The sequence below is a fragment of the Equus quagga genome, chromosome 3 (genome assembly GCF_021613505.1).
Source record: "Equus quagga isolate Etosha38 chromosome 3, UCLA_HA_Equagga_1.0, whole genome shotgun sequence".
In the NCBI taxonomy this organism is placed as follows: domain Eukaryota; kingdom Metazoa; phylum Chordata; class Mammalia; order Perissodactyla; family Equidae; genus Equus; species Equus quagga.
The window spans coordinates 85,418,773-85,440,168 of NC_060269.1; the positions used below are offsets into that span (position 1 = coordinate 85,418,773).

General features: G+C 39.2%; 1 protein-coding gene across 5 annotated transcripts in view; it reads right to left on the minus strand.

Moving 5' to 3' along the window:
* HERC3 (HECT and RLD domain containing E3 ubiquitin protein ligase 3) overlaps nucleotides 1–21,396 on the minus strand; it is a 100,585-nt gene that overhangs the window by 56,762 nt on the left and 22,427 nt on the right. Inside the window, exon 1 of one of the 5 annotated variants that reach the window (XM_046655974.1) lies at nucleotides 840–966. The exons of the other annotated variants lie outside the window; for them this stretch is intronic. Coding sequence (XP_046511930.1) covers nucleotides 840–846 — 7 coding nt within the window. The 5' untranslated portion in view covers nucleotides 847–966. Of the gene's footprint in view, nucleotides 1–839; nucleotides 967–21,396 lie in introns of those variants that run through there. 5 annotated transcript variants of the gene reach the window in all.

Consider the following 21,396-nt stretch of genomic DNA (forward strand, 5'->3'; position numbering starts at 1 on the left):
ATGCTACTAAGCCAGAGAGGTCCAAATGTGAGTGGGAATGAGGCATGTTACTAAACAGTGGGCCTGAGTGAAATTCTGCCTGGGAACAATGAGAGCCCTCCCCACAAACCTCCGACTCCCACATCCAGAAACCTTTCTTCCCCTCAGTTCCAGAATACAGTCTCATAGACATCTAGCCAAGAGATAGAAGGATTTATCTGAGAAAACCGGCCCAAAAGAAAAGACCCACAGATACTGACATTTGTGGGTCCCCTGTTGAAATGTTCAGCTTCCCACCAGTTAACAAATTACCCACACACAGCTCCACTCACATCCTAGTACCTCACTCTTACAAAGAAAAAAGTTAGGCAGGGTTCATCATATATGTGGGGAGAAGTTTAACATGAAAGACATAGAGCAAAACAAACAGAAGAAAATAAACCCTGAAGAAAGAGATGGTGCAGAGATCTGCACAGTTTCACCTGAGAAGGACCTATCGTTAACTACGCTTCAATAAGAAAGAGAAAAGAGAGAGGACCTATGAAGGGCTCAGAATGATGGCTGACAAAAGACCTCCTTCAGGAGCACTTCTTCATCTTGAAATTTCAGAACACCAAAAAAGACTCTCAAAGTTTCTAGAAAGGAAAACAATTTATATACAATAGAATGGGGATCAGAACGGCATCCAATTTCTCAGATGCAATACTGAAAACTAGAAGACAATGGGGCAATGCCTTCACAATTCTGAAGGAACATGACTTCCAATGAAGAATTCTATACCCAGCCAACTATAAATCAAATATGAGGAAAGAGGAAAAGAGAACAATCTTCAGGCATGTAAGGTTCTCAAAATATTTTACCTCCCATACTGCCTTTCTCAGAAAGTTACCATAAGATCATGCCTCCAAAACAAAGAAAGATTCAGGATCCAGGAAATGGGAATCTTCCATGGAAGAGCTGAAGAATATTTCCAGGACAGCTATGTAGCAGGCCTATGAAGCAAAGTGGGAGGGATGTCTCCTAGGTGAAAAATGAAATACAATCTGATGAGCTTTAGCTTAGTAGGAGTTTTACAGTTCTGTCAAGAGAACATAGAGGTTACTACGCAAAAGAAAAAAAAATGAAATAACTCCAGGAAACTCTATGTGCTTTACAGGAAATAAAAGTAGCCATGGTACACAAAGTAACAATAACCAAATAAATATAATTTACATAGTTAAAAATTTAACTGTCAAAATTGATTTAAAAAATCAACTATCTGGGAAAGGATGCGTGTCTAGGGGTAAGGAAGAGGAAAGGATGGGTGGAGAACATAAGAGAATGCTGATCTTCCCCAGTGGGAACTTTCTAGATTATGTACAACATTGAAAAAAAATCAAGAAATAGCATTATAAGCATGTTATTTAGAAATATAAAGGTAGGGGACCGGCCCGGTGGCGCAGCGGTTAAGTGTGCACGTTCCGCTTCGGTGGCCCAGGGTTCTCCAGTTCGGATTCTGGGTGCAGACATGGCACCGCTTGGCACGCCATGCTGTGGCAGGCGTCCCACATATAAAGTAGAGGAAGACGGGCAGAGACGTTAGCTCAGGGCCAGCCTTCCTCAGGAAAAAGAGGAGGATTGGCAGCAGTTAGCTCAGGGCTAATCTTCCTCAAAAAAAAAAAAAAGAAAGAAAGATAAAGGTAAATACCAAAAGAAAGAGCTAAGAGAGTTGAAAGGGATGGCTTCTGCGAGTGAGACTCAAGGCTGCGGACAGGTGAGGCAGGGAGCTGCTATCTGACCTAAACACAGTTTGCGTAAATAAATTATTTGAAAACAAAAATTCTTTTTTTAAATTAGGCAGCTGAAAATATGCTCACGTCAGAGAAACCTCCTGAAAGAAGCTGTAACTCTGGTTGTTCCCATCACCCATCTCCTTTAACCGCTATTGCTACTCGGCCCCACCTCACAACTCAGCCTCACCCCACGCACTGAGAACATCCTTTCTTTACCGTGGAAAAACGTAAAACTCCTACCAAAGTAGCTCAGGTGATTCAGACTCTATTCCTCTGACCAAATTTCCCCCTTGTACCACAGTTCCAGGACTTGGGCAGCTGAGATGTTCTCCCAGGCCTGGGGACCTGGGCGGAGCCCTCAGCCATGGCTGAGGCCTGCCCCCCAGTACCTGACCTATGCCAGTCATTAACCTTTCCTGTGTAGATGTCAGCATCCAGCCTAACGTGACACCAATAACTTTCTCCACAGTCAGACAGGACACTCTCCATCTGATCTGCCACCTATTTCCTTGCCTCAAAGTCTGTCAATAGCCTCTCTCTTGATCTCGTTTACCACAGCTGAGTAGCCTCTAAAGGGCACATCTAGAGCAAGCCCTGATGGTCTAATGGTTAAAGTTCGGTGCACTCCACTTCGGCAGTCCAGGTTCGTTTCCAAGTTGCAGAACCACACCACTCATCTGTCAATGGCCAGGCTGTGGTGGCGGCTCACATAGAAGAACTAGAAGGACTTACAACTAGAATACACAACTACACACTGGGACTTTGGGGAGTGAAAAAAAGAGAGAGAGAGAGGGAGGAAGATTGGCAACAGATGTTAGCTCAGGGAGAATCTTTAAAAATAAAAAAGGGCACATCTTGATTCCAAGTACCATTTACTCCCAGTCTGGTCAAGCCCTAAGCAAACCAATTCCTGTCCCCTCACATATCAGCCACCAAAACAGACACCAAACTATCATTGCCACAACAAAACCTGCAGCCCCAAAGCAGGAGTACTGTTCAGTAATGCAAAGATTTGAGAATTAAACCACTGGTTGTACCAAATCCAATTTATTTTATTTCTTCTAGTCAGAAAACCGAGCTCATCTGATTCAGACTGGAGATGTATTAGAGTGAAATTATGACCCCTCTTCTAGAATCTGCTCCCTAAGTTGGGCGAACGTGCCAATGAATGCTTCATTCACACCTCACTGAATACACCCCTGCCCCAGCTGGGAACATTCAGGCTAGTGCACGTTTCCACATGCAGTCTCTTCTGATTCATTCTGTCAAGACTACACGCTGTATTTTGCAGATCATGGCAGAACCTCAACCCACACGTTAAAATAATTAAACACACTGAAGATATAGTTGGCATTTTTTGAGGATAAAAGTATATTTTCTCTCTGATCCTCTCATGGCAACACTTTAAAGTCTTTAGAAGTCTTTAGCAATGTTATCAACTCTGAATAAGCCAAGGTAATAGGGCAGAACTGTGGCAAGCGTGGAATGCTGCTTCGAGCAAAGCAGCAGGTCAATGGACTTCCGTTATTATCATTACTTCTACTTGGCGTTTGAGCCCATCACAATTTTTTAATATATTTTCAAGTTAGTAGTAAATTGGGCATTATACCATCAAAGGGTGGTAATAGAGAAGGATGATAAGAGCCTAGTGGGCAGACGGACGATGCTGATACTTTCTTCCTCCCTTCATCCTTGCAACAGGCCTGTGAGGCAAAGGCTCCAAACTAAGCCCCAGCTCATAAAAAGTAGGTAATTTGGCCAAGGTTCACACTGAGTGAGTGGTGGAGCTAGGACTGGAGCCCAGGTCTCTCTGACTTCAAAGCCCATTATACCCACTTGGCTAAATGTCTTCCTTCATAGAAAAGAACTAGGGCAGATTTTAAATTGGTGAAACTAACTATAAAGTGAATAGTCTAGTTATGGACAACGGGAAATTGACTCTTACTGTCTATTCAAATGAGAAATATATCCACTAGTTTGCCGTTAACAACATGAGCAGTTGGATGGAAAGTATACAGAACGTACAAAGTTAGTCATCAATATTTGGTACTAAATTTTTAACAATAAAACTATAGTAAAAGAAATTAAATGTCAGTGGTTGCTATGATAAAAGGGATTTAAACTTTCATCACTTAGCTGTCTTCTTTGTGAGCGTCCCTAAATTGTCTACTCTGAGAGTACACTTTTCTTTAATACTAGACAACAAAAGACAGAGCACACTGTGGGAAAGCCAGTGCTTCACCCTGCCGTACTGTGGATTCTAAGTCCTCATATGCACCCCGACCCTCACTTCGTTTCCCACTGAACTCTCAACTCTAGTTCTCATCTCGCCTCCTGCTGCCATACTCTGCTCTCCCCACCGGCAGTTTTTCTCCCAAGTGCTGTCAACCCAGTCTGAGGGGTGCAGCAGACTTTTAATGAAGGTTTGGGGTGATAAAAATAAACTTTTTATCTCAGCAAACCACTCATAACACAATATAACCCAAGTTCCCCTGCAGATCCCAACAAAGAGAATTGCCCAGCGCCCACATTCCTCCTGGTGTCCCCCGGCCTCCCACAACAGGACGAGGCTCTCTCCCCCTCATTTTCTGTGCTTCTGTGTCTGAAAGGTCCTGTTCCTAGGCCACGTTCCAACTCCTTTCTTAACTACGTTCATCTAAACATTTTGGGGCATCTGGGCTACACCTAGTGGGGTCTCAACTCCATAACAGAGCTCTAAAATACTTTAAAGGGACCACCCCCTCCCACAAGAGTTATCTCCAGAGAAGGAATTCTACCTTGTCCCTGAGCCAAAGCACCCAAACCAGAGTCAGCTTTTAAAATTTTTAATTATCATATAGTAAAACTGACCTTTCTTTAGTGTACAATTCTATGAATTGCAGCACATGTAGCCACTGCCACCATCAAGATACAGAACAGTTCCATCACCCCAAAAACATTCCTTGTGCTGTCCCTTAGTCACATTCTCTCCTCATCCCCATCTCCTGCCAACCACAATCTGTTTTCTATCTCCAGTTTTATACTTTCAATACCGTCACGGAAATGCAATTACATAGCATCTAACCTTTTAAGACTGGATTCTTTCACTCACTATAATGCCTCTGAGACTCATCCAAGTTGCTGCATGTATCAGTTTATTCCTTTTTATTAGTGAGTAGTATTTCACTGTATTATGGATGTACCACAAAGCATTGTTTCCACTTTTTAGTGATTATAAATAGAGATGCAATAAATATTCCCATACAGGTTACTGTGAGGGAATAAGTTTTCATTTCTTTGGAGTAAATACCCAGGGTATTTAACCATTCTTTTATTATTATTATTAATTATTATTTTGGTGAGGAAGATTCACTCTGAGCTAACATCTGTTACCAATCTTCCTTTTTTTTTGCTTGAGGAAGATCAGTCCTGAGGTAACATGTGTGGTAATCTTCCTCTATTTTGTATGTGGGTCACTGCCACAGCATGGCTTGACAAGTGGTGTAGGTCCACACCTGGGATCAGAACCTGCAAACCCAGACCGCCAAAGCAGAGTACGCCAGACTTAACCACTACACTATGGGGCCAGCCCCTCTATATTATTATTTTTGAAGTCAGTTTCTCACACATAGCATATGGTTGGGTTATTTTTTTAATTTAGTGATAATCTCTGTATTTTGACTGAGTTTTTTTAGATTATATTTAATATAATTATTAAGTTCAAATTTTTTACCGTTTTATTTGTTTTCTGTTTGTTCCGTTTTTCATTGCTCTTTTTCCTCATTCCAGCCTTCTTTTGTATTATTTAAACATTTTCTAGTATCCCATTTTAATTTGTATTTTTTACTATATCTCTTTGTATAGTTACTTTACTGATTGCACTAGGGATTACAATATAAATATTTATCTTTTCAGAGTCTATCTAGAAGCAAAACTTGACCATTTCAAGTGGAATGTTGAAACCTTACCATCACATAGATCCCTTTACCCCTCCCCCTCTTAAGTTACAGTAGCCTTAAATATTACACCTGCATACACTGAAAACTCCATCACAATGTTATAATTCTTGCCTTCAGTCATCAAATATATTTTCAAGAACTCAAGAAGAGAAGAGTCTATTATATTTACCCAGATATCTACTATTTTTGTTGCTCTTCCTTCATTCCTGATGGTCCAATATTCCTTCTGGTATCATTTTCCTTCTGGGTAAAGACTTGCAAAGGACTTTTTCTTCATCTGAGAATGCCTTTGTTTCACCTTCCCTTATGAAGCCTACTTTTGCTTGATACAGAATTCTGGGTTGATTTCTTTTCTTTCAGCACTTTTAAAATGCCGTACCACTTAAGGCCTCCATAGTCTCCAAGGTAAAATCTACAGTCATTTGAATCATTGTTTCCTCTACAGCTAGTGTGTTGTTTTTCTCTGGCTGTTTCCAAGTATTTTCTTTGTCTTTAGTTTTCAGACGTTTGATTATTATCTGTCTGGGTGTAGATTTCTTTGGACTTGTCTTTCTTGGGTTTACTGGACTTCTTGAATCTGTTCATATCTTTTGCCAAACTTAGAAATTTTTCAGCCATTATTATTTTCATCACCACATTCTTTCTCCTCTCCTGCTGGGACTCCAACGATGTGAATGTGAAAGCTTTGTTCTTGTCCCACAGGTCTCAGAAATTGTGTTTATTTTTCTTCCTCAATCTTTTTTATCTCTGTTATTCAGATTGCATAACTTCTATCAACTTATCTTCACTTTCACTGATTATTCCCTCTGTCATCTCCATTCTGCTATTGAGGCCGTCCAGTGAGTTTTCCACTTTGGTTATTATATTGGTTCTTCTTTATATCATCTATTTCTTCACTGAATCTCACTTTTCCATTTGTTTCCTAAGAGTTTGAGTCAGCTTGTTGGAACATTTGTATAATAGCTGCTTTAGGGTCTTCGTCAGATAATCCCAACATCTGGGTCATTCCAGCCTTGGCATCTGTTCACTGTCTCTTCCCGTGCTACTTGAGATTTTCCTGGGTTTTACATGTGGAATAATTTTGGATTATACCATGAACATTTTAAAGATTATGCTGTAAGACTATGGTCTTATTTAAATCTTCTGGAGAATGTTAATTTTGTTTTACTTTTCAAAACTTTTGCAGTGCTATTCAGATTGGGGCCCTGCATGCACCACACAGTGGACAGTCTGAAACCTGGGTCCTGGTCTATTTGTTAGTTCGGTTCTCAAAGCCACTTATACGCTAAGCAGGATGAGACCCAGACATACACAGCTCAGGGGTGAGCCCAGGAGTTCACAGCTAACTATATGGAGTTGCTTTCCCGAGTCCTTCCTTCTCTGAGATCTCCCTGATACTTTCAGGCTTCCTGGGGCTCCTTCTTCTCTCTCCCAGCCTACACTCTGTACTTCTACAGCTGTAACTTCCTCTGGGGCCAAATGGCAGGAGGATCAGAGAAAGAAAATGGTAAACTCAATACTACTTCAGTGGCACTTTGAATTCTGGTCTTTCTCAATTCACCTGCCATTATTTGCTTTTCACAGTCCTCAAATAGCTGCTTCATGCATTCTGTCCAGGTTTTATAGTCGCATTCAATAGGAGAGACAGGAAGAAATGTGCTGACTCCGTTCTGCCTGGAACTGGAAACGCAGAGCCAGATTTTTAAAATAACATTTTTTTCTATCTTTTAAAAAAAAAATCAAAGAAAGTACAGAAACTGTCTTTGTTCAACTTGGCTTTAAAAAAAAAAATCAAAAGGCACAGCTCTCCCACGAATGCTCCAAATAAAACTGTTTAACCTTCCTGTACAGTGAAGGGCTAGATCCTGGAGGTAGGCAGTATCTCTGAGCGGTTAACACTTCATTGAAGTTATCTGAGCATACAAACATTTACCTACTTAATCCTATGTATGACTGCCCAAGTTTAAATAATCATTAAACCAAAGCTTTGAAACTAAAGAATCAGAGAGAAAGACTGTTATCTCATCCTATCATAACTACGACAGAGTTCAGAGTAGTAGGTCTCAGTTCAGGGACAGGTGACTTTAATCTTCAACTCAATGCTCACATATAAAACCCAAAAACACTTATACCTTGGAAAATGTTTCTGAGAATATTTCCTTCTTAAAGCCATAAAGCTAAATTTACCCTGTACGCTTTCAGATGCAATAAGACAGACACACTGACTAAGTCAATTAGAACATATGGAGGCCTGGCTCAGGCAATGGGAGGGGAGAAAACTTCGTGTTTTGAGCCATTAGCTCTCCACGCATCAGAATAAGACCAGCTGCAGTGACTCAGTCATTTTCAGGAACTCAGAATTGCCAACCACGGCATAATCTGGCACTCTAAAGGGATTTTAATAGAGAAAGATTGTAAATTAGAAAACTGCCTGACAACTCTAGTAGAGGGAATCCTAAAAGCAGAAGGGACCCCTGCCGTAGTGATACAGTGGCATATAACCATACAGCATAATATTTTGTATAGCTGAATGCCTAAGTCCTCCAGGTGATATAATTCAAGATGCCTCCGAGAGGACTGAAATCTTAATACTCAGGCACAAAACGCCAACAGTCCCTTGAAGTTCAGCTCCCACGTTACACGGATGCCCTATCCTTCACAGAGCTTTCCTGTCCTGTACGATGACAGCACAGGAGCACCTGCTTGGGTCTGTCCAAGAACCAGAGTGTAAGTCTAAGAAGACTGCCTCTCATGAATGAAATGCTAGGATCATATGATGAAAACATAAAATCTTTTTTTTTAAGATTTATTTTTCCTTTTTCTCCCCAAAACCCCCCAGTACACAGTTGTGTATTTTTAACTGTGAGTCCTTCTAGTTGTGGTACGTGGGACGCCGCCCCAGGATGGCCCAATGAGTGGTGCCATGTCTGTGCCCAGGATTTGAACCGGCGAAACCCCGGCCCGCCAAAGCAGAACACACGAACCCAACCACTCAGCCACGGGGCCGGCCCCTGCACGTTCTTTTACCCAGCAGTTGAATTTCTACAAACGTATCCTAAAGAAATACTGTATACTGGATTGCTATTAACAGAAAAAAAAGAAAAGAAATTGGTATTATACACTATAAATTGAAACATGCAGTCATTAAAAAGGCTGATATAGATGGGTACGAACATGATCATAGAAAAATATTCACGAGAAAGTAAGCGGACAAAAGGTTACAAAGAAGTATCATAATATGACTTTAAAAATTATATTAATGTTTAAAAAATACTGGAAGGCTATATTTCAGAGTAATAACAATGGTTTTTGTTCAGGGTGTAGAACTAGAGAGTATTTTTTATTTGCTTCTTTTTGCTTATGGGCATTTAAATTTTGAGCAATACCTATGTATTACTTTTGTAACATGGCAAATTTTTTTAAGTTTTTTTAAAAGGACTTACACTTCCCTCTGCTATGAACATTTTTTCCAGCAACTCAAATCACTTTCATTCAATGTGATTTAACAACAGGAGACCATTTCCAAGCCTGCAGATTGTTTACGGACTATTTTAAACTGTATGCTATCTTATGAACAATAGTCCTGTACAATCACAATGCAAGATGAGATGCTTCTGGAGGGGCTCCCTAAGGATAGTTAATCATTAATCCCACTTGTTATAGATTTGGGTAAAATTTTATCGCAGCGGGCAAAACATCCCTACAGTGAGACCCGTCTATTTGCTTAGAGCGAGAACAGCCCTTACGGCACCTGGAGCCTGAGAAGGTGGGTCCTTGGGCACCCGCAGGAAAGAATTCAAGCAGAGGCCACAGAGTGTAGTCCTTTGTCCATTTTCCCTTAAAAATGTATATGTATATAAAAACTCCAATTAGAAGACAGAAATAGACTGGATTGCTGCGCAAGATCCAACTATACGCTGTCTTAAAAAACCCACTTTAAACACAAAGACACAGAAAGATGAAAAGTAAATGGATGGAAAAAGATATACCACGCTAACACCAAGCAAAAGAAAGCTGAAGTTGCTATATATTCCTATCAGGTAAGGTAGATTTCCAAACAATGAGTATTATCAGGTGTAAAGTATGACATTTCAGGATGTTAAAAGAATCAATTCAACAAGAAAATCTAGCAATCTTAAATGTGTACATAATTAATAATAGAACTTCAAAACACATGTAGCAAACCTTATAGGGCCAAAAGAAGAAACAAGTAAACCAAGAATGACAGTCAAAGATTTAACACTACTCTCTCGGTAATTATAGAATAAGTAGAAACAAAATCAGCACGGGTAGAGGAAACCTAAACAACACTTCATCCCACTCGACCTAACTGACACTTATAAAACTCTCCAACATCAACAGCACAACATTCATTCTTCTCAACTGCACACACAGCATTCACCAAGATACACCATATTCTGGGCCATAAAATGAATAAAAATAAATTTAAGAGGCCTGAAATTGTACAAAATATGTACTCCTACAACACAGTTATTACACTGGAAATCATTAACTGAAAAATATCAGTAAAATCCTCATATATCTGGATATTAATCTACACACTTCCAAATAACCCATGAATCAAAGAAGAAATCATAAAGGAAATAATTACAAAGTATTTTGGAATAAAAATAATACAAGCAATTAAAATTTGTGGAAAACAACTAAAATGATGCTTAAAAAATTTTTTTTAGCATGAAATGCTTATTAGAATAGAAGTGGCAAATCAGTGGTTTAATTTCCACATTAAGAAACTATAAAAAATATAGTAAATTAAGCACAAAGTAAACAGAGGAAAAGAAATAATAAATATAAGAGCACAAATCAATGAAAGAGAAAACCAAAAAAAAAGAATCAGAAAAGTCACTGAAACCAAAAATTTTTCCCTGAAAATATGAATAAAACTGATTAACCTCTAGCTAATCTAATCAGAAACCAAAGAGAAAACACAAATTACCTAAATCAGAAAAACAGATCCTAAAGACATGAAAAGGGTAATAAGGGAATATTATAAACAACTTTATGCCAATAAATTTGAAACTTAGTGAAGTGGACAAATTCCTCAAAAGACACAAGCTATTAAACTCATCTAAGATGAAATAAATAATCTGACTAGTCCTATATATCTTTTAAAGAAATTGAAAATGTAACTAAAAATGTCCCCACAAAGAAAGCTCTAGGCTCAGATGGCTTCACTGGTGATTCCATCAATCATTTAAGGAAGAAATAACAACCTATAGTAAACCTATATATAATACAGACAAACTCTTCCAGAAACCAGAAGAGGGAACACTTTCCAAGCCACTTTATAAGGTCAGCATCACCTGCATAACAAAACCAAAGACATTATAAGAAAAGAAAAGCATAATCCCCATGAACATAGATGCACAAATCCTTGTCAAATTTTTAGAAATCAAAAGCAGCAATATGTAAAAATTACCAAGTGGCAATTATTTCAGGAACACAAGGTTGCTTTAATATTCAAAAATAACCAATGTAATTCACCACCTTCACAGACTAAAAAGGAAAAGCCATACAATCAATTCAACAGGTTCAGAAAAGCATTTAAAAAAATTCAACACTCATGAGTTTTTAAAAATCAGTAAATATCAGGGAACTTCCTCAACCTGATAAAGGGCGTCCAAGAAAAACCTACTAACATTACACTTTAATGAAGAAAAATGAATGCTTTCCCTCTAAGATCAGGAACAAGGAAAGGATGTCCACTTTTACCACTTCTATTCATCATTGTCCTACAGCTCATTCAGTGAAATAAGGCAAGAAAAAATGAAGTAAGGCATACAGATTGGGAAGGAAGAAATAAAACTGACTTGATTTATAGACAACATTATCATTTATGTAAAAATTTCTAAGGAGTCTACAAAAAATGCAACTAGTACTGTTAAGAGAGTTTAACAAGGTGAGTCAAGATCAATATACATATATATGGTTATATATGTATGGTTAATTTATATATAATAATTTATACTATAAGTATATATAGCATATATAGTTTTATGGCAATTTTTATATACTATCAGACTGTTGGAAATTAAATTGTTTAAAAATACCATGTGTAATAACATCAAAAATCTGAAATATTTAGGTACCAAATATGTACTCCTATACTAAGAAGTATAAAATACTGCTTAAAAAAAGACTCAAAAAATGGAGACATTTACATTGTTCATGAATCAAAATATTCAATATTGTTAAGATGTTGATTCTCCCCAACTGATCTATAGAGTCAACGCAATCCTAATGAAAATCCAGCAGGCACTTTTTTTTTTTTGCTGAGGAAGATTTCCCTGAACTAACATCTGTTGCCAATCATCCTCTTTTTGCTTGAGGAAGATTAGCCTTGAGCTAACTTCTGTACCAATCTTCCTCTATTTTGTCTGTGGATCGCCACCACAATATGGCCGCCAACGAGTGGTGTAGGTCCATGCCCGGGAACCGAACACGGGCTGCTAAAGCGGAGCATGCCAAACTTAACCACTAGGCCACCAAGCCGGCCTTCCAGCAGGCTTTTTGATAAAAACTGAAAAGCTGATTTTCAAATTTATACGCAAAAGCCAAGGACATAGAATAGCCAAAACAATTCCGAAAAAGAAAAACAAGAGCATTTATACTATCTGCACTACATACTTTCAAAACTTACTATCAAGCCATGGGAATCAACATAGTACAGTATTGACTAAGGATACAGGAAGATTAACAGATTGGATGTCTAGAGATAAGATCAGAACACACACAGCCAACCGATTTTTAAAGGTGCCAGGTAATTTAGTGGGGGATAAAGTCTTTTCAACATGGTGCTAAAGACTGGACATCCATATGCAAAAAATTAACCTGGACCATTATCACACACACAAAATAGTAACTTGAAGTGGATCATAGGCCTAAATGTAAGAGCTAAGCTATAAAATTTGAAGAAGAAAATTTAAGAGAAAAATCACCGTAATCTTGGGTTAGGTGATGAAAAACATGAGTCATAAAAGTAAAAATTGATAATTGGATTTCATCAAAATAAAAATTTTTGCTCTTCAAAAGAGACTGTTAAGAAAGTGAAAACGAAAACCATTGCTTGGAAAAAAATTTTGCAAAATATCTGACAAGAGATTTGTATAATGAATATATAAAAGAACTATTACATCTCAAAAATAAGCAATTTTATTTCTTTTAATGGGGAAAATATTTGAACACACACATGGCCAAAAATAAGATATATGAATGGCTAAAAATAAGCACATAAAAAGCTGCTCAAGAACACTAGCTATTAGCAAAATGTCTGTTAAAATCACAATGAGATTCCCCAGCACACCAATGTGAATGGCTAAAATTAAAAAGACTGACAACACCAAGTGATGGAGAAAACGGAGAGCAACTAGAACTCTTATAAACTGCTGGCAGAAATGTAAAATGGTACAGTCACTGTGGAAATCTGGCAGTTTCTTACAAAGTTAAAAGTACACTTACCATACAGGCCTGCAATTCCACTCCTAGAAATTTACTCAAAAAAATGAAAACAGATGTCTACACAAAGACTTGTACTCAAATGTTCATGGCAGTTTTACTCAAAGTAGCCTAAATCTGGAAAAAACCCAAATGTCCATCAACTGGTTAATGGATAAACAATGTGATATATCCATAAAATGCAATACTACTCAGCAACAAAACACTACAAACTACTGACACAGGCAACAATGGAGATGAACCTCAAAAGCATTATCCTGAGAAGCCAGACGCAACCAACTACATAATTCTAGAAAAGTCAGTATAGCAACAAAAAGCAGATAGAGGGAAAACACAGTAGGTGAGGAGGTGGAATTGACTACAAGGGGGCACAACAGAAGTTTTGGGGGTGAAAGAAACGTTCTCTATCATGATTGTGCTGGTAATTACCTGATTCTCTCTGACTGTCAAAACTTGTTAAACTGTACAATTAAAATTGGTGAATCCTATTATGTAAATTATATCTCAATAAAGCTGATTAAAAAATAAAGTACATGCCAAAAGAAAGGATGAGTTTATCATACATAAGGTTCTTTATAGACATTAGGTGTCAAAGATAAATAAGATACAGTTCTGCACTCAGGTTCCCTCTGACTGAAGAGGCAAACAAGACATATGAACTGATGGTACAGCACAGTGCAATGAAAGAGACATGCACAGGCTGCTAAAGGCAGCCCACAGGAGAAGCATCTAATCCAGCCTGCAGGTGGGGGAGAGAGTTAGGAAAGGCTTCTTGGAAGACGTAACATCTAAGATGTGCCCTAAGTGATAAGAAGCTAGTTATCCATCCATCCATCCATCCATCCACCCACCCATCCATCCAAAGTGACCCAAAGTCTGTTAATAGGAGACAGATTTAAAGATTACATTAAAATGAGGTAAATACACATTATAATGAGGTAAATACAATGACAAAATTGTGTGCAGCACATTATGAGAGAACAAAGGATGAGTAATCAAACCAGCCTGAAAGGGTGTAGGAACAGCTTCCTTGAAGTCGACACCCAGAGTCAAGTCTTTAAAGCAGCAATTCACAACAGGAAACGAGCAACCGAATCCCTTAGGAAACTTTTTCTAAACACATATACCTGGGTCCATCCCAGCCACCTGAATCAGAAAATTGAGGATGGAAGATGAGCCATCTGTAGTTTTTTAAAGTTGGCCAGATCATTCTGATGTTAAGAAACACTGCATTGAAAAGCTTAATGACATCGGATTTGGCAATAATTTCTTGTATATGACACCAAAGGTACAGGCAACGAAAGAAAAAAAGTCAAATTGGACTTACAAAAATTTGGGGCATCAAAAGACACTATCAACAGAGTAAAAAGGCAACCACAGAATGGGAGAAAATATTTGCAACTCACATATCTGATACAGGATTTAAATCCGGAGTGCATAGAAAACTCCTGAAACTCAACAGCAAAAAACCAAGCAACCCAATTCAAAAAGGGGCAAAAGACTTAAATAGACATTTCTCCAAAGAAGACATATAAATAGCCAATAAGCATATGAAAAGATGCTCAACATCACTACTCATTAGGGAAATGCAAATCAAAACTACAAGGTAGCACCTCATACCCATTAAGGATGGCTACTATCAAAAAACCCAGAAAATAACAACTGTTGGTGAAGATATGGAGAAATGAGAAACCTTGTGCATTGTTGGTGAGAATGTAAAATAGAACAGTCCCTGTGGAAAACAGTATGGCAGTTCCTCAAAAAATAAAAAATAGGATTATTATATGATCCAGCAATTCCACTTCTGTATATACACCCAAAAGAATTGAAAGCAGTCTCAAAAAGATATTTGTATACCCATGTTCTTAGAAGTATTATTCACAATAGCTAAAACACAGAAGCAACCCAAGTGTCCACTGACAGACGAATGGAAAAACAAAATGGAGTATATACATACAATGGAATATTATTCAGCCTTAAAAAGGAAGGAACTTCTGACACTACAACATGGATGAAACTTGAGGGCATTATGCTAAGTGAAAGAAGACAATCACAAAGAGACAAATGTTGTATGATGCCACTTATAAGAAGCAGAGTGGTCAAAATCAAGAGACAAAGCAGAACGATGGTTGCCAGGGGCAGGGGGGAGAGGAAATGGGAGTTTATTGCTTCAGTTTTACAAGATAAAAAGTTTTGGAGATAGATAGTGGTAATGACAGCACGACTTTATGAATATATTTAGTACCACTGAACTGTACACTTCAAAATGGTTAGGATGGTAAATTTTGTTATATATATATTTTACCACAACAGAAAAAGAAACTGCATTGATTCTGAAGTTGTTATACACATGAAGCACCCGTTATGTCTATAATAATAAAACAGCCAACACTTATTGACTGCTTCCTAAGTGCCAGGAACAGTTTTAAGTGCCTTATTTTTTTTATCTCATTTAATCCCTACGACAACTCTATGAGGTAGGCACTCTTAGGAACATATCTGCAGTTTTTAAAAATCTCTCAGGCCCTCACACTCTGCTAACAAGGATGTAAAATGGTGCAACCACTTTGGAAAACAGGTGGCAGTTCTTTAAAAGGTTAAACACAGAGTTATGCTATGACCCAACAATTCCACGCCTACGTATATGCCTGAGAGAAATGAAAACACATATCCATACAAAAACTTGTGCACAAATGTCCACAGAAGCATTACTCATAATAGCCTAAAAGTGGGAACAATGAAAATGGGCAACACTTGATGAAAGTATAAACAACATGCAGCATATCTACACAAGGGAATATTATTTGACAATAAAAAAGGAATGAAGGCGGCTGGCCTGGTGGCCCAGCAGCTAAGTTCGCATGTTCCGCTTCGGTGGCCTGGGGCTCGCCAGTTCAGATCCCAGGTGCAGACCTACACACCACTTGTCAAGCAATGCTGTGGCAGGCGTCCCACATAAAGAAGCAGAGGAAGATGGGCATGGATGTTAGCTCAGGGCCAGTCTTCCTCAGCAAAAAAGAGGAGGATTGGCAGCAGATGTTACCTCAGGGTTAATCTGCCTCAAAAAATCCACTACAAAAATCCACTACAAAAATCCACCACAATATAGATGAACCTTGAAAATATTATGCTAAGTAAAAAGAGGCCAGTCGCAAAAGACCACATATTGTGTGATTCCATTTACATGAAATGTACAGAACAGGCAAATCTACAGAGACAGAAAGTAGGTGAGTGGCTGCCTAGGACTAGGGGTTGGAGGTTGGGGGAGTTGAGCGGCTGCTAATGGGTATGGGGTTTCTTTTTTGAGGTGATGCAACTGTTCTAAAACTGTGGTGATGGCTGCACAAGTCTATATATATCTTAAAAACCAATGAATTGTCCACCTTAAGTGGGTAAATTGTATGGTGTGTGAATTATCTCTCAAATAAAGCTACTATTGAAAAACAAAAATGTCTCAGGGTGTAGGATGGGTACAAACCTGGCTGTTATTGCAATGCAAGTGCAATTATCTACCACAGAGGTAATCATTCGGCTTCTCATTCTGGAATACTTATAATTTTAGGATTACAAAAGAAACTCCATACATGTTTTGGGTAATGGAACTAACACACTGTAGGATGTCAATACTCAGTATGTTTGGGTCCCTAGCACCAACAATATATCTCTGACGATTCCACAAATACCTCCCAAAAACAAATCAGGCAGATCTGCAGCAGGACTGCAGGCAGAATTTCTAGGGGTGACCTTTCTTTGCCAGCAGCTTCACACCTACAGATGTGCAGATCATTACAGGCCACCAAGCAAACATCTCACAGCTGAAGCTGCATGAGCCTGTCTAAAAATGAATTCCATGTAACAGCCACAGGGAGGAAAAATCAAAGCGACATAATTTTTTTTTTTTAGGAAGATTAGCCCTGGGCTAACTGCTGCCAATCTCCTCTTTTTCCTGAGGAAGACTGACCCTGAGCTAACATCCGTGCCCATCTTCCTCTACTTTATACGTGGGACACCTACCACAGCATGGCTTGCCACGAGGTGCCATGTCCGCACCCGGGATCCAAACCAGCAAACCCCGGGCCGCCAAAGCGGAATGTGTGCACTTAACCACTGCGCCACCGGGCCAGCCCCACGTAATTTTTTAAAATGAAGTTTTGGCTTGATTTTAGCTGTACAAAAGAGAAACTCTATACTCCTTAATTCATACCTTTTTGTTTCTTTTCACAATATAATCATTTATTTATTCAAAAAATAATTACTGAAGGTTGCCCTTACTGTGTGCCAGACACTATTCTAGGTATTGGAGACACAAAACAAAGCCCTGATCCTCATGGAGCTTAAATAAATATGAAAGAGAAAGAGAGAATGTGGTATACCAGATAAACGATGAAGAAAAACAAAGCAGGGAAGAGAAATAAGGAGGTGCTGGGGGGGTGGGTAGAAAATACACACGGTACCAAAAGGAGGGGGATGGGGGGGAGGAGGAGGTAGGGAGGGAGGAGAGGAAGGGAATCAGGGATGACTTCAAGGTTTTTTACCTGACACTGGAACTGCCATTCACAAAAATGGAGAAAAGAGGGTAAGGAACAGGTTTAAGGGAGAAAATCAGTCTGGCTTTGGCTATGCTAAATTTAAGGTGCCAATTATACATCCAAGTGGAGCTTTTAAGTGGACATCAAGTCTGGAATTCGGTGAAGTTGAGTTTGGAAATAATTTGTGAGTCAACAGTCTAAAGATGGTACTTAAAGCTCTATCTTGAGACTATCTGTTATGTTTAGTCAACCTATTCCCTAGAGGGTGAGTAAGCTGTTTCTGCTACTTTGCCATTAAAAACACTGCTGCAATAAGCATCCTTAGAAATATTTCCTTATGCTATATATATTAACATTTTTATTTGTGTAAGGAAGCTTCCTAAAAATGGACCTATTGATTCAAAAGGTAAATAAATTTTACTAAATACAGCCAGGTGATTTACAAAAAGGTAATAGTAGCTCACACATCCTCAACTGACACATGACAGTGCCCATTTTCCCACACCAGCGAGCAGTGGATATTACTCTAATTCTTCGCCAAATGGATGAAAAAATGGTATCTCATTTTGATATTCATTTCCCTAAATATAATTTGCATATATTCACTGGCCATTTGCAAGCACTCCGCTGTAAAATGTCCACTTTATTACAGAGTTTCTTATCTTTTTCTTATCAACTTATAACTGGGATATTAGAGATATGGAAATTTATCTGGTAATTCGTGGCAGTTATTTTTCCCATACCATATACCATAGAAAACATATTAATTTTTGTGCAAATCTGCCAATCATTTCCTTCACGGCTTCTGGACCACCCTATCTTACTTTAAAACCCCCAAGGTTCTAAACAAATCCCCCTATTTTTTCCTATTACTTTTGTAGTGTTACTTTTTACATTTGTCTTTCATTCACCTGGAAGTTACTTTTGAATACGGTATGAGCGAGGGAGTCTAGGTCTCTTTGCAAGTGAACAGCCAATTATATCAACTCCATTTATTAAGTAAACCATCCTTTCCCACTGAAATGCACCATTATCATATGCCTGACTCACCTGGGCAGCCATGCAATCTTGACTAGAAATAAATTCTGCATAAAAGCCTGACTAGGAAAGTCAAAGTGCCCTAGAACTTCATAAAAATACGCAAATTACACAGAACAGTGACATACAAAACTCAGAGTCAAGAATGCATTAAGGGAAGGGGAACAAGAGCACAAGTGAAAGAAGACAGCAACATGGCTGCTTCTTGACTTGTGCTCTGCCCTTGCCATGATGACCAGTCCAGAACAAGGCACAGAGAGTGGGCACTTAAACTAAAACAGAAAAGGCTTCATTTATCTTGAGATTCCTGGCTCCCTCCAGTTTGTCCTGTCCCAGAGCTTTCACGGTTGGTTCCACCCACATGAACTGAAGCCTGAAGCTGCCCTGGCTGACACTTGGGGATCAGTCCTCAAAAGGTCTCCAGACAGCTCTGTTTGGCTGGAACAGCTGTAACATCCCATCACTGCCAAAGTTACCAGTTCATTTAAACTGTGGACAAACCTGAAACAGTGTTCGTGGTTTTTGACCAAAATATCTAAATCAAGACAGCTAAATGGTAATTCAGAAAGTGATTCAATGAAGGGATGGCAGCAAGGAAATGAGAGTTTGGTTTTTTTTCTTAAGCTCATAAAATGCTAAGGAAAAGAAATTCTGTAGGTCCAGTGGCCCTGCCCAACTCTGGGTGGAATGTACTAGCACCTTCCCCCCATTCAACCTATGTCTGGTGAGTGTGTGTGCGTGCGTGTGTCTGGTGAGTGTGTGTGTGTGTGTGAGGGAGAGAGACAGAGAGAGAGAGATAAAAAGAGAGAAAGAGGGAAGAAGGAACTATCCCTCATTGCTCTCTGGGCACTGGCCCACTCCTTCCCACTCCTAATCACATGTTGGTTTAGAAATATAAAAAGCAGCTATTTACAAAACCTAAAGATGAGTCCCCCTGCATTTGAGAGGGTAACAGATGCTTTATGACAAATTAGAAAAGAAGAAAGGAGACAAGTATCTAGTCAGTCTAATCAAGGGGAGAGCATGAAATAGCCAGAATGACTATATACCGTTCTCCACTAATGTCTCTAGATAGCAAATACTAAAGGCATTTACCAAAGCTTTTCTGCTTCAAAAGCTACCCTCAGTGAAGAATGAAGAACAGAAAGATGGGTAAAGCCTAGGCTAACACTCATAAAGATGCCACAAAAAACGTCCAACTTCTCATTCATGACTAGCTGGTGTGAGGTCTCCCTGTGCAGCTACCTGGACAGTAAATAAAAACACTCCCTGATTACTTCAGCGTTCTTTCCTTCACACGAAGGAAAAAGAGTGCTTAACTTGAGCCTCCTAGTGAGCTCTGCATGCGTGCTACCTCCATTTTCCTATCTTCTCTTTCTCTCCTCCTTGTTCCCAACATTCTTGCTTCCTACCGGGCCTGGAGGAGACCCAGCACAGCCATCAGCTGCCTCTCCCTCCTTGAAAGAAACCAGGGGACTTGCTGCTTAGGGGAACAGTGGTCCCCGCCTTCTTGCACTCCCTATTTTGACTTTGCACCCCAACAGTCTGAGTCTAGGCTCAATGTAGAACTCGCTGTCTCAATCAGCACGATCTATTTAACCACGATCAAAACCATTCACACAGCAGCAGGCCAATTCCAAACCAACAAATGAAAGACTCCTTTCACACGATCAAGTGCACTGATTTACCACGAATCTATTTGAAGTGGGAAACAGGTTTTTTAAATTGTTAAGGACTCTCTGCAAGCTCTCATTAATATGACTTTGAAAAGAAGGAAAAGAGACAGAGCCTTAAAACCCTCATCCCAGCAGTATGAACAACTCCCAAAAAAAGTTAACAGGTTGAGATGCTATTGTGACTAGACCTCATGGAGAGTTCTCAGACACTCTCCAATTATAATGAGGTAAATTATATTCCTTTTGAGAGTCTGTGAGTCCACTCCAAGTGTTTCTATTTCAATAGCTGATAGAGTATCAAAGGAGAAAAATATCCCAAGGGAGAAAATAAAACTTTCGCTGTCACAGGCTGATTCTGGCATGTGAAAAAAGACAGCACAGTAGCAGGGCTGACCCTTGCTGGTAAAGCAGTTGGAGAATAAATGCAGGCTTTACACGGGGCCCAGCAAAACTTACAAGCACATCAGCGGGCTAGAGAATTGGCAGGAAGAATAAATCTCTGCATCACTACAAAATCCCACTCCCTCCATCCACCACTGCCTCAGACGCAAACTCACACCCACACACTGCAAAAGCCTCCGGTCCCTGGGAAGGGATCTGTAGCAAACATATTAACAAACACATATTCATACTTACCTGCAAATTTACATATCGCTGGGGAAAGGTGTGGTAGCAATGGATGGGAGGTGTTGAAAAGGGTGTACCTTAGAGTCTGCTTCATTTCATGATTTTAATTAGTTTGACAGTCCAATGGGGGAAGGACCAATACCAATGAATGTCTGACTCACGGACCAGGTGACACCACTTGTTAAAGACAATCTCAGGCCACTCTCATGATCTCTGTGGTCTTTCTAAAAATGGGTAAAACTAATGATCAGGTTTGCTATGCTGAAGTTGCTGAGTCTACTACAGCTCCCGTTGGAGAAGTTCCGCTGTGTGACACCAAATCACTTTTAGTTCTGTGAAGCCTGATAAATGGAAATCCCTA